We start from the raw sequence: 14,592 nt of genomic DNA on the forward strand, positions 1-14,592 counted from the left end.
GTTTTGTTATCTAAACCATATATAGGTGAGATCATAAACATTTGAATTTTTTTTGTTTGCTTTTTCTTTATTTAAAGGACCTACGTGTTTTACCAATATATTTGTTGTAATCATAAGATCAGTTCTATAAATGGTACTGGTTAAATTTAGATAATAAATTTAAATTTACTTTAAATAAATTTTGATAATTTATTTTAATTTAAATATTTTGTTATATTATTTATTGGTTTAAGATTTGTGACAAAAACTTTTATTTTAATTTTTATTAATATACAATTAGAAGTTGACATGCTATGTTACTTTTTTTATTTGAATTAATTATAAATTATTTCTTTTGAATTTTTTTAAGTATTAGGGAAATATCAAAAATAAATTGAATATTTAGAGAAGTATTTACTAATATACATAAACACATATGTATGAATGAACAAGTAAATTTTGAACATAAAAGATTATTTAAAATTATCATGTCTGCTTTAATAGCTTACAAAACTGTAACAAATTTTTAATTCATCTGATATGACAATTACACTGATAAACATAATTTTTGTTTCCTAACATGTGATACATAATTTTAATCTGTTTTTTTTTTAAGCTGAAAACAAATATGAACTCAAAATCTTTCTATCAACCACCATTTTTTGAAAAATTTTTAAATTTTAATTAAAGGATTTTTTCATTTTTCAATGTATAGTTAGCATTTTAAGCTCTTTAATATTGTATTTTGTTAGCTCATTTTATTGTTTAACTTTGTTAACATAATTTGTAAGTTATAAATAAACAAACAATATTAGACAAAATATTAAATCATATCATAATCACATATTATGACATGTACCTATGGTTTGGCGTGAACCAAAGGATCATATAACCTTTGTAACATATCGTGAAGTAAAGGATCATGATTGTTACTTTTGTTGTTTAACAAGTGTGTCTGGAATTTCTACAAAAATCTAAACATACTGTAAAATATCCTTCATTGCAATCTGCAATCAGGCCTGTACTGTAAAATATCCTTCATTGCAATCTGCAATCAGGCCTGTACCTCACAGTGAAATTATTCCAGTTCCTGAGCCACCTGTGAATGTATGTTTCTAAAGAGTGATGAAGAATCAGGCAGTACTGAAGAAGACAACAATGATTTTGATTTTGAATTATCTTCCAATAAGCCACTTCTTATATCACAAGGTGAATTAAATGACTTGGTTGGGATTTAAATTTATCAAACAAATCAAGCTGAAATGTTAGGATCAAGACTGCAAGGTTGGAATTTACTTCAAAAAAATAAGAAAATTTCAGGCTTTCGAAGCTGACAAAAAGAACTTTCTTAGTACTTTATTGATGAAAATAATTTGGTTTATTGCACAAATACTGATGAGCTTATGTTGCACTTAGGAGAAGTTCATAAACCTTAGGACTGATGCCTTTTCATAGATTTGCCTAAGTATAGTTTAAAAGTGGTTCTACTACACAATGGTAACAAATATCCTTCAATATCAGTCGCTTATGGTATTAATTTGAAAGAGACATACAATGTGATGAAAGACGTTCCTGAAAAAATAAATTATAAAAAACATAGCTGAAACAATGTGGTGATTTGAAAGTTATAGCTATTTTGTTAGGCATGTAGTTAGGCTATACTAAGTACATGTGTTTTCTTTATGAATGGGACAGCCAAGTTAGGGATAAACATTATGTTAACAAAGTGTGGAAGAAATGAAACAACTCCAAATGGGAAAAATATTATTCATGAGCCCTTAGTTGAACCCAAAAAAATATTTTTACCCCCTCCCCATATCAAGCTAGGAGTCATGAAAAATGTTGTAAAAGCAATGAAAAAGGATACTCCTGGATTTTTGTACATCAGGCAGAAATTTCCAAATGTAAGTAAAGGAAAAAATTAAAGAAGGAATATTTGTTGGTCCTCAAATAAGAGAGCTGGTCAAAGATTATGAATTTTACTCAATGTTAAATATTGTAGAAAGTGCAGCTTGGGCTTCATTTAAAGACGTTTACAAAACCTTTCTCGGTAAAACAAAAATCCGATAATTACTACGATATTGTTAATCAACTTCTTACTTCATACAGAGCTGTGGGATGTAATATGTCTTTAAAAATATATTTTCTCCACTCACATCTGGATTTTTCCTGGACAACCTCGGAGATGTAAGTGTCTTCACTTACATTCAGAGGTGAACGTTTCCACCAAGATATTTCAGTGATGAAAAGCCGCTATAAAGGAAAATGGAATATTAACATGCTAGCTAATTACTGTTGGACATTAATACAGGATGTGCTTGAGGCTATTTATAAAAGAAAAACGTCAGCGAAATTAACACAGGGGTGGCCATGCAAAATTATAAATTTTACAGATTTTAACTATATTTTCCCTTTAGTTTTTTGAAGCGTAATTTATTTAAAATTAAGAGTGATAGAAAAATTGTATTTACAGATCTGTAATGTATGCAAAAAAGTAATTCAAGAAACGGTATCACACTTAGAGAAAATTTAAAAAAAAATTTTTGTCAGTGTTTTTTACATGTAACAATGTTAGTAAGCATTACCAGATATAGCATGTTGCATTTGATGATGAATTATAGATTCAAAAATATTTTTTATATAAATTAAGTTTATATCTTGGAAGGTTTGTTAGATGACTTCTGCTAATTTCAATGAAATAGATGACACATTAATTTCAATGATTACATATTTCATAAAATATACAATTTTTATTTAGATAACAAAATTATACACAGTGAAAATTAATCCAAACGCAGATGTTATTTAATAAAAAGTAACTTTATTTTGAAAAAGATCATATTAATTGTATTATAAATTATTTAATGTGTAGGCTTTATTTCATCTTATGAGATTTTTTCACACATACACTCAAAAATTAAATTAAAAAAAGAAATATTGTTTAACCTAACTTTTTAAGCATACAGGAATGAAAATTTATAAAATAATTATAATTGTAATCAAAATTGAATTATATCATTCCTGTTTTATATTATGAGTTTGAAAAAACACATAAAAGGCTTTTATATTTCATATCTATGAAATATAAAAGCTTTCAGCTCAACTTATCTCTAAAATAATTTTAGAAATTCCCAATCATAGTATTGTTTTTATGGGCTTTAAAAGGATCAGATTATCAAAATAAAATACTTGCCACTTATGTAATGCTTGCCAATGTAAATGTAATATTCAATCAAAATGTAACAGGTTTAAACTCAAACTTTTCACCATTGCTCAAAAGTTAACCTACTATTAAAAACTTAAGTTTTATTTATTTTTCTTAGTAATTTACAGGCCTACACCTAATAACAGTTCTTCTAGCTTTTTTTATGAGATGAGTTTTGTAATGTATGAATAAAATGCCAAGCATAACTGGGATTTTAACCCAGAACCTTCAGGTGAAACTATCACTCCGACCTTTAGAGACACTACTACTCTGCCACGGAAGTCAGTGTTGTGGTTTTAAAAGAATGGGAAAAAAATGAAATTTTTTATGTGTGTTCTGATAAAACAAGAAAGGCTGGAAGAAGAGGATGTAAAAATTAATGCAAACTCAATCAACGTGGCAACATAGAATTAGTTGTTGCAATACTCATTTAGCATGAAATGAGTTTATATTGAAAGTCTAAAGTCAGGCATGGCATTCTTTATACAAAATTTCCATCCCACATTTCCAAGCACAAATTTTAAGTTGTGTTGAATTTTCGTAAAAAAAAGTTGTAATTACTGCAGTCTTCCCCATATTTGTGATCATATTCCAAGACTTGTAGATAATAGCAAACCTACCCTACATAGAGAAATGCTAATATATAAGGCATTCAAAAAGTTTATCGCTGCTGAACGTAGCTTTACCATGGACTGTGTCTGTTATCCAGTATTACATCGGAAATTTTTTAAACTACAAGCTAACTTCCAAAATATGTTAGGGAACAATATAATGTTATTGAATATCTTATGATTTCTTAAGGCCATGCATCTGGATTCGAAAATTTAATTATTCATATAATCCTTTTTTATTTATTTATGCCATTTGGTATATGCCAGATTGTAATTTTGTTCTGTTAGGTTACACTTTTAATTCTATTTCATTGTGAGTTTATTTCAGTTTTAGTACATGTCATAGGCATTTTCCATCTATGCTGTGTTTTTATTTTACTGTTTTTTACTTCTTAGGTTTTTAAGTTACATCCACATAATACTATTGTTTTATTTCTTAATGTTTAAGTTAGTCAACGCAATGATAACAAATTTTAATGATTAAATTAGAAATTAATTAAAGCTTAATGATTAAATTAGATCAGTTAAATTTATTTACAAATTTTAATCTAAATATAAAATAATGAGTTATTAAATAACCTATGAACTAAGTACTATAATATCTAGAAGTTTTTGAATAATAGAGCAAATATTTCCACAGCAATTTATATATAGATTACAATAAAAAAATCAAGACAGTAAATGATAGTAGGATTAATGATGGGTTCCTTTCAGTTGATGAGTTACATCCACTTAGCACTATTGTTTTTTTTTTTTAAGAGGCATTGATTTCTTTGTTGCAAGAAATGCCATTAGCATACAGTGAACCGTATCCGTTGTTATTAACTTCCATTTATGGAAACTGGTACATCAAACATCATTTTAGATATGGCTGATGGTATTTTACTTTACACCTGTCAATTTCCAGAATACTACTTCATTAAATATTTCAGGTCTAGGAACAAACACACTTAAGGGATGGAGTTTATCTTACTGAAGAACTTTGTTTATTATTATTATCTGTAAAATTTGGTATTGCCTCTTATAGTAGTTAAGTATAATAGTATTTTACATATATTTAACTTGAGAGTTATTGCAGCTGAATTTTGCAGAGCTTTGAAAGATTTAAACAAGGATGAAGAAGTAGGAATCGATGATGTGCCATCTAAATTATTATGCTTTTGGGAGAAGCATGTCTGAATAAGTTGCATACTTTAGTATGCAAAATTTAACAGTTAAATTACTCTCAGATTTCAATGTATTATTTTTACAGTTCAAAAAAACAGCAAGACGAGGTGAAAGAGAACCCCTATACTGTAAGTTTTGACTATTTGTATTTTCAAATTATAAAGTGGAAGAACAAAATGAGTTAGTTTTGTTATATCAAACCAATCCAGCTTCAAAAAATATTATAGAACTGAAGAACCATTTTTAGATGACAGTTTAAGAAAAATCTAAGCTATTTATTTGCTATTTGTAGATACTGAAGAAGCATATAGAATGGAATTATGTTTAAAGTTTTAAGAAAGGTAGGATTGAAATAAAGAAAGAAACATTTTTATAATCTCTGCTTCTGTCAAACCTTAGTGATTTTTAAAAAAAATTGTTTTAATAGTTGTAAAGAATGCAATGCTTTATTGCAGTGAAACATGGACTACAGGGAAAGCAGAAAAAACAGATGATTTTGAGAGGTAAAAATTTGAAAGGTAAGGTGGTTGATAATGTAGTTTAAGCTTTGAACAAAGAGAAGTTTATGGCATAATGTTATAATAAGAAGGATAATATGAACAGGCCGTATATTTATAACACTCAGATTTAATGAATTTGATTCTAAAAGAAAGAGTAGAAACTAAAACAATATAAGAAAATAGAATAAATATAAGAAACAGGTTAACTGAGAATGTAATTAGAACACAATGGAGAAACACATCAAAACAGTCAAATTATTCTTTGAAAAAATTACCCCAACTTTTTTTTAATTTTGAATTATCATTGATGCGTACTTTGAGAAATATGTTTGTTATGTTTCCAAATGAAACATATCAAATTTACTAACTCCCGTTTAATTAACTTTAAATTGAAAGCTTTTATTAATGGATTGCACAGTTTTATTTAGGATTTAAAAATTTTATTAAGTTGTGTAATTTGATTGGCTAATTTTCCTTCTTTACAGCTCTTACTATTGAAGAAGTAGTTACACAGACTGCATTTGCAGGGGATTATGTAAGTGCAACAATATCACAGTACGATCAACAAAATATGGCTGTCGGATATGTTTTATGTGATCCGCAAAATCCTGTGCCTACTTCAACTAAGTTTGAAGCAAGAATTGTTGTATTCAATGTAACAGTGCCCATTACTAGAGGATTTCCGGTAATATCTAGATATTATTTTAATGTATTTTAATTTGTGAGTAAAATTAAATTTAATGAACACAAATGTTTATCGAAAGAATGAATACAGTTAGAGAGATGTGAACACCACTTAGCTACCCCCTACACACACTTCTCTAAAACATTTATGTTAAAATATGTTTTGTTTAGTGCAAACTGTTCTTGAACATTATTGTCAAGGATACCCTCATTTGAAATAAAATCAAGTTATTACATAAATCAACAAAATTCAAATAGCTTGCAATGATGTAATTTTTAATTACTGAAAAGAATACTCCTACTAATTTCACTAACAATCTGTTAAGCTGTTGACTAAAACAGTGAATTGTTATCCAAAAAACGAGTATAAATATGCAAGCCCAGTGTGCTATAATATCAGATGAAAATAGAACCTGTTTCTATGATATAGAAGACCTGTTTCTATGATATATTCAAAATATTAAATTCAAGTCAAGAACTGATAAAACAAAACAGTTAAATCACTTAAAAATATAAAGCTGGAATATCAAAAGAAAAAACTGGTCATGTTATTAACTTTGTTACTAAAAGATTTGTTCTTAGTAAATACAGTGTATGTTGTTGAAAGAAAACAAAAACATAAGAGTTGAACATTACTAATAACTCTTGAATCTGTATCATGCAAAAGGGTGGATATTAATTTTTAATATTGAGGCCACTAATAGCATTTCAGTTATATTATCGTACCAGGTTCCATATTCATGATATAGCCATAGTTTAACATCCAGTGATTTCTACATGTTTCCTAACCTCTTAGACATCAGAAGGACTAATTTACTTAAGAAAACAAAGTGATGTAAGCAGTATAGTCACAGATCAGAATTAGGTGATCTGAATTTTTAATTGCTACATGCAAAAATTGTTTGAGATTAGGAAAAATGTATTTAGTGAATGGTGATTTTGTCAAAAAATGAGTGGTAAATTTTTAATTAATAAAACTAATAATAATATTAACTCATTACAATGAATGAAAAAAATAGAATAAAACTATTGAAATTTTTTTTTATTTTAATTGTTTTTTTTTAATTTGTAAAATATTTAAGCATGTACAATACTTTTCAGCCTACTTTCTTATTTTAACTTCTAATTGAATCAGAATACATTCTCATAGTTAGATGTTTTATGCGTGCCTTTGTTTATAAACTCATAGTGGTGTTGTATGATGGAAAAATGTATTTTTTTTTTTTATTTTTTGTTGTATAATATTATTCTTTTAGCCTTTACTGTAGTCTTTGTTGCAAATACAAAAAATTTAGTTTAACTTAAGAATTTCACAGAGCTGAAAAAAGTTTCTGTAATGAGCAGGATTGTGTTAAATAGAGAAATACAATGAATATTAAACAAATTATCCAAAAAATAAAATTATATCCTCTATCAAACATAATACACTGTAAATAAAATTGGCCTCAAAATATAATTCTAAAAGACAGAAATTATGCCCCAAAAACCAACACGATTAAAAGAATTAAACATAAACTCCAATAAAATCAAAATAGTAACCCAATTTAAATACCTTAGAGAGGAGAAATAATAACAAACAACCTAAATGAAAAAACCCTTGATTCAAATAAAAAACAAACTAGCTAAAGCTCAAAAATTAACCTGATACACTTACAATAAAAAATGTCTCAATAAATGCAAAAATAAGGTACTACAGCACAGTTATAAAACCATAAGCCACTTGTGCAGAAGAAACACTATTACATCTGAACGAACAATCAGACAGACAGACTCCAGAAAATTAAAAGAAGAATTGGAAGAACCTGCATTAATAAAAGTACCAGAAAGACAGGCAGAGGTGGATTGTGCCCAACAAAGTCGTGTACAAAGAGTTAGAACCCATCACTGATACCATGCGTAAGAAGAGACTAGTATTCTTTGGATATATCATGAGGATGCAAAATTCAAGACTTCTGAAACAGCTAGTACAGTACAATCTCAACGTGAAAAACACCAAAACAGAATACAGATGGATCAGAAAAATAAGAGAAGATCTGAAGGAAATTGGTCTTACACCAGAAGACACCACAGACAAAATAAAATTAAATAAGAAAATAAAGAACAAAAACACTCACTTCTTGCTCACAAGAAAAAAACTCACAACGTGAACATTTTCAACGCTAAATAGGACACAAAACCCACCGGGTTGATCTAGTGGTGAACGCATCTTCCCAAATCAGCTGATTTGGAAGTCGAGAGTTCCAGCATTCAAGTCCTAGTAAAGCCAGTTATTTTTACACGGATTTGAATACTAGATCGTGGATACCAGTGTTCTTTGTTGGTTGGGTTTCAATTAACCACACATCTCAGGTACGAACTGAGAATGTACAAGACTACACTTCATTCACACTCATACATATCATCCTCATTCATCCTCTGAAGTATTATCTAAACGGTAGTTACAGGAGGCTAAACAGGAAAAAGAAAAAGATAGGACACAAAGATTGGAATGTGTGAAAAAGTACTGGGAGGACCCCAAGGCCCAAATAGTCCCATCAACGATACTTGGATAGTGGACTGAGAAGTGATCTTATGCAGTCATAAAAGATACACTGTTAACATTGAAAATGTAGACAAATTGTGAAGCCTGCTGACATGCAACTGTAAAACACCATAAGTTAAGTTGAAACAACATTTATATTCTGTATTTACCATATTCCATCTGTTGTCTTAATTAACACTGTTCTAAAAGTATTTTTAATGAATTTTAATCATGCCATTTGCAATAAAAAAATTTACTATTTTTTAGTTTTTTTTTCTGGTGCTAGGCAAACCTTTTACAACTGGATGCCTATTAGAAGGTATAAAATATGGAAGTTGTTACATAAAACCAGGATTCAAACCCAGAACCTTCTGGATGAAGATTAAAAGCTACTACTCCGCCACATAGTTTGTTTACACCACTTAGATTAAATGTAATTAATTTGTTACTCACAAAAATTAATAAATTTTATATACTGTTAAAAATAACCCATTCAATACTTAAAATAAAAACAAAACTTAAAATGAAGCATTGCAAACATTTTTCAATTTTAATACAGATGTTTTTTAAGGAAATACAATGTTAAATAACTTAGAAATATTATTACACTTTATCATAATGATTATTATTTTTTTAGCCATTTATTTTCATTTTTACAGAAAATGTTTCCTTAGCTGTTGTATTTTAGCCAACAATCCTGGCTGTACAAAATTAATATTCAATAATTCTATAACATTTTGGTAAAAAGAATTTCTTATGTTTACATTTTGAGTAATTTTGGGTAATATTCACTTCTATCATAATGCAACCACTTTGATCCTCACTATCAGTCACTTTTTGCTTTGCTACTTTAGTCTGGATTGGATAAACAAACTAGAGTGGACATATATTACAGAGGACTGTTTGTTAAAGGTTGTCTTAGATGGTACAGTGAATGGTAAGAGAGGGAGAGAAATCAAAGGTGGAAACTGCTTGATGATCTTAAGATAGAAGTTATGTTCATATAAAAAGATCAGCTGGAAATAGAAAAGAATGAAAAGCCAATGCTGTATAAGGGCTCTCTAAACAGTAGAACACTGATACTACTTCTATAGTCTGAATGATGGTCAATTAAATGTTAGCTATGTTTAGATATCATTTATATGATATGAAGAACAATAAATTAGAGTTGTAGTTACTGTTGTAAAAAGGAACACAGAAATCAGTGTTTTAGGCATGTAGCATATTATGTTTCATATTTTCTGGCTGAAACTGTGTAACATTCATGCTGTTGTAACAAACATAAATTATAAACTTATTGTATTAGAATACATATGACATAAATCAGATATTCTGACTCATAAAAATTATGATGGTCCAATCAACAGAAAAGATTTTATTTATATTGTGTTACTTAGGTTATTTTACATCAGCAGTCATTAGTGGAGCCAGCATTTATATCTAGATTGATTGCTCAGTTGCATAAAAGTACAGGTGAAGTTGTAAAACAGAAACCACGATGTTTACAGAAGAATTCTACAGCACTGGTTATTATTGAAATCAGTCGTCCTGTATGTATAGAATTGTATAGAGATGTTAAAGAGCTTGGAAGATTTATGTTACGTGTATCTGGTGTCACTATCGCAGCTGGCCTTGTTACTAAGGTAAAGTATATTTATGTATTAGTACACTCATGCATGAAGATGCAAATATGTGATTTAGTTGACAGAAATGTTATGTAAACTTAATATTTATCATTCTTTATACTTCATAAACCAAATCACATTATTCCTTCTGCAGTAGCTTCTTTGTTACAGACAGAAAATTTTAACTGTAAAAGATATGTTATCAAAAGATATTTAACACAGTTGGTTCAGCGTAATTGTGTCTTTTCTGCAGTTTTCATTAAAAAAAATTGAAAAATTGTATATTGATTTTATAAGAGTATTGAATTTACTTGTATGTAATGGCTTTGCAATGTGGCATTGGTTGGTTTAAGATACTGTGAAGAAACTATATATAGTACTGGCAATGTAAATGCAATGACTATCATTGTTGATTATCTGTATATTTTATAAGTATGTTTTTTAGGTTGCTTTTCATTTAGTAAGGTCAAGATAATAACTACTATAGAGCCTTTGTAAGAGCCTAGAGCAATAAACTAGAACCTTATCAAGAGTGATATATACCTGTCATGCAATCCATCTGCTTGGCCCAGAGGCTATTGTCATGTCAATTCAGTTGATTCAATGGAGATGTCAAATTACTGCATGCTTATGAAGAAAGATCGCATTTATTCATCCAAGATATGTCAACATAAAAAAATTATTCCTTTATATTAGCTGTTCCACAGTTCTGTTATTCATTATTGTAATGTGTAAATTGTGTAAAATGATTGATTCTGAGTAAATTAACCAAATTTGAACATAACAGAAATATTTGCAATTCTGTGCTATATGTCTTTACAACCAAATTATCTTGTTCCTTTGTAATGCCTGCTCTGTCTGTAATGTATATCAATATTTTCAGCCATATTAGACATGTCCAAGTTTGGTAGCTGAGTAATTAGGATGTATTTTATTATTAGTGTTGATTTATTTTGTTTATAAATTAGAGAGCATTAAATTTTCATTAAAAATAGAATCAACTGCAGTGAAAGGTTTTTGGTAAGGATCTTACATTGACATGAAAAATTATGAGCGGTACAAATGGTTTCAAGAAGGCTGTGAAGACATTGAAAACAAAAAAAGGATTAGGAGTCCTAACATAACAAAAACTGATAAAATTATTGACAAAATAAAGCTAATTTTGATTAATAATAATCAAATCACTATTAGAAATGTTACTGAAGAGGTGGTAGGAATATCTTATGACTTATATGAAACAATTTTGACTGACATTTTAAACTAGTAGCCGCAGAATTTGTTTCAAAATTATTGAATCTTCATCAAAAGCAACATCATACCAAACAATTTTTAGCTGACACTGTGCTGATGACTTTGAATTAATTACTAACTATTAATGAAAATGGATGTATGATTATGATATTTAAACAAAGTTCCAGTTATCCCAATGAAAGCTTTCTGAAGAATCAAGACTGAAATAAAGCATATGCCTAGTTCAATCAAATGTTAAGATTCTCCTTATTGTGTATTTATTTTTTTTATTACAATGGCATTATCCATTATAAATTCTTACCACAAGTTTTTATGTAAAATAATAGTATTACTAACTTGTTTTACACAATTTAGTGAGTCAGCCAGATAAAAACTATAGAAATTTAGAAAAACAATTCCTGAATTTTGTACTACAATAACACCCCAGTTCACACTTAACTAAGTTGCTATAATTTGTTGATTATTTTGTAAAAAATAACCCACATTGATTCCATAGTACTCTTCAGACATGGCACCCTGGGACCTTATTCTTTTTACCATTGATTAAGAGAACATTAAACAGACAACAATTTGCAGCAATAAATGAAAAAAGTGAACTTAAGCTATTCCAAAAAGTGCTTTTCACAAATGTTTTGAGGGTGAAAGAAATGCTTACATACGTATTTTGCTCTCTGAGGAACTATTTTGAAGGGAGAGAAAGTAGAATATACAAGGATTATTTTTTTTTCAAGGTCTGTTTAGTCACGAAATGAAAACCCGCGCAAAAATCAGATGAATCATTGCGCATATGTGTTGTGCAGCGTCTCTAGTATGGCCTTCAATCACACCGTGTCACTTCGTTTAGTTCTGAACACAGCTAGCAGGTAAACATGTTTACAACAATAGCATCTCCCACCAAGTGTGAAGTGCGTGCGGTAATTCGATTTCTTCAGGCTGAGGGGTGTAATCCAGCTTAAATTCATTGATGAATAAGTAATGTGTATGATGAAACTTCAATGAGTGACAGCAAAGTACGACAATGGTGCAGGAACTTTAAAGCAGGACATACAGATGTTCATGATGCAGGTGTTCAGGCTGCACACTGCAGCTGTAACAAAGAAGCTCCTGCAGCGTTTTCGTTGGGAAGTGTTTGCTCACATGAAACGCTAGCTAGGAGGACAACATTTTGGCACATCCATCAAGCTGCAAACCAGCATAGAAACATGGCTGAAAACACAGGTGGCTCCGTTCTAATGACGAGGGTATTGGAAAGTTGGTACCATGCTACGACAAATGTCTAAATCGGAGTGGCGACTATGCAGAGAAATAGCGTATGTAAGTACTTTTTACAAATAAAAAATTTTTTAATTTTGTAACTGAATGGACCTTGAAAAAAATAACCCTCGTATTATTACAGAAGAATAAGTTGATTATTTTTGGTAAAAATTAAAATTTTCTTTATTTTTTATCACACTTTTGGTTAATTTTCACACCTTCCTGGCAAGAAAAATAATTCTTCAAAATCCTTGTCAGCAAAGAATATTATTATAAATAAATAATGAAACACATTTTGACTAAAAAATAAAATTATTTTAATAATATAGTTTTATTTATGAATTCATATTGTGTGTGGTAATGCACAGTAATTAATTTATAATATATGATTGAGAAGCCCATAATTTTTTTTATGTGGTTTTTTTTATACTAATAATTGATTATTTTTTCCAGATAATGTAAAAACACATCTGTAAATCTCAACACGTCTTCTTGAAAAAATGAAGTTAAATAACCATCAACTGTTATTTACAAATAAAAAAAATCTACAGTAACATTATTTTATTTATATTTATGAATATTGTATCTGTTTAACAACATAAATAAAGACTGCTGATGATTAAATCTGATTATAGTTTAATTAAATCTGTAACTTCTCCTTTCTTATTTTTTTTCAGAATTGACATATAACTCAACTAGAAGGTTTTATTTATTTTGACAACTTACAATAGAAGTAATTGAATTCATATATATATAAAGTCATGAATAGTGAATAGACAGATATATTGATTTTTATAGTTATTAATGTTCATCACGTGAGAGATGCTTGATCAGTGTATTTGTTTGTTCAACTATGTATCAAAACCTAGTTTGATCAATTTCAGTCCAACTTTCATCAAGTAACTTTTTGGGGAAAAGTACTTATGTCCAGAAGACTAAGCAAAAACAATTAATGCAGATTTATTTACAGTATATCTTTTATACATTCAGTACTCTAATTCAAGCCTGTTAATTTAAATTAGTGTTTATTTTGAGGAAAAGTTCCAACAAATGTTCTCATAATATCACTCCATGAGGTTGAATATTAATGATTTTTTTAAATGTTCTGTTAAATTTTTTTTTTTTAATTTTACTTTTTTATCTTCCGTTGAATGTTAGTTTTCCAGCTTAGAGCATATAAGCAACAACAGAATTGGGTTAGTGTGAAATTAAGACAATAGCTTACATAGGTATGAAATTAGTGAAAGGAAATGTGTTACCGATTTTGTTTAAAAGAATAATGTAAATTATAACAGAAAATGTTAAAGTAAATGTTCAGGGGGAATGAATTTCAAGCCATAGGATCTCTTGATTTGGGAAAGAAAGTAAGACTTTTACAGAAGTAAAGCATTTGTTATAGCTATAGGATGATTCCATAGATGGCAAATATGCTAATATGTACACAATGTTTTGTGTTTACAGTTAGTTAAGTGGCAAAGACATGGTAATATCTAAAAGAGCATAAATTATTTAAAAACTTAGTGGAATAGAGTTCAAGTAAGAGAATGGAGTTTATAAGATAATTAGTGTGCTAAACAAAGAGGAATAGAATGAGAAACTGTGATGTAAGGAACATGTTGAATGTAAAAATACAAGGGGTGGCTGAAATATAATGCACACTACTCTAAACTCATAAATTTGGTATCAAAGTATAATTTATTTGCTACAAATCCTTACATTTATTTTTTCATGTAGTCACCATTTACAGCTAAACATTTCTCTCATCAGTGAACCAGTTTTTTCATTGCATTAATGA

The 14,592-nt window shown here is 28.8% G+C and overlaps 1 protein-coding gene across 1 annotated transcript in view; it reads left to right on the forward strand.

Annotated features, from left to right (window-relative positions):
* HBS1 (translation elongation factor EF-1alpha (GTPase) HBS1) overlaps positions 1–13,426 on the forward strand; it is a 126,157-nt gene extending 112,731 nt beyond the window's left edge. The window contains exons 12-14 of the mRNA XM_075373267.1: positions 5,948–6,147; positions 10,065–10,310; positions 13,251–13,426. Of these exons, the coding sequence (XP_075229382.1) occupies positions 5,948–6,147; positions 10,065–10,310; positions 13,251–13,259 (455 nt within the window). The 3' untranslated portion in view covers positions 13,260–13,426. The remainder of the gene's footprint in view (positions 1–5,947; positions 6,148–10,064; positions 10,311–13,250) is intronic.
* The last annotated feature ends 1,166 nt before the right edge of the window (positions 13,427–14,592 follow it).

The sequence above is a fragment of the Lycorma delicatula genome, chromosome 8, assembly GCF_047948215.1.
Source record: "Lycorma delicatula isolate Av1 chromosome 8, ASM4794821v1, whole genome shotgun sequence".
Classification (NCBI taxonomy): Eukaryota; Metazoa; Arthropoda; class Insecta; order Hemiptera; family Fulgoridae; genus Lycorma; species Lycorma delicatula.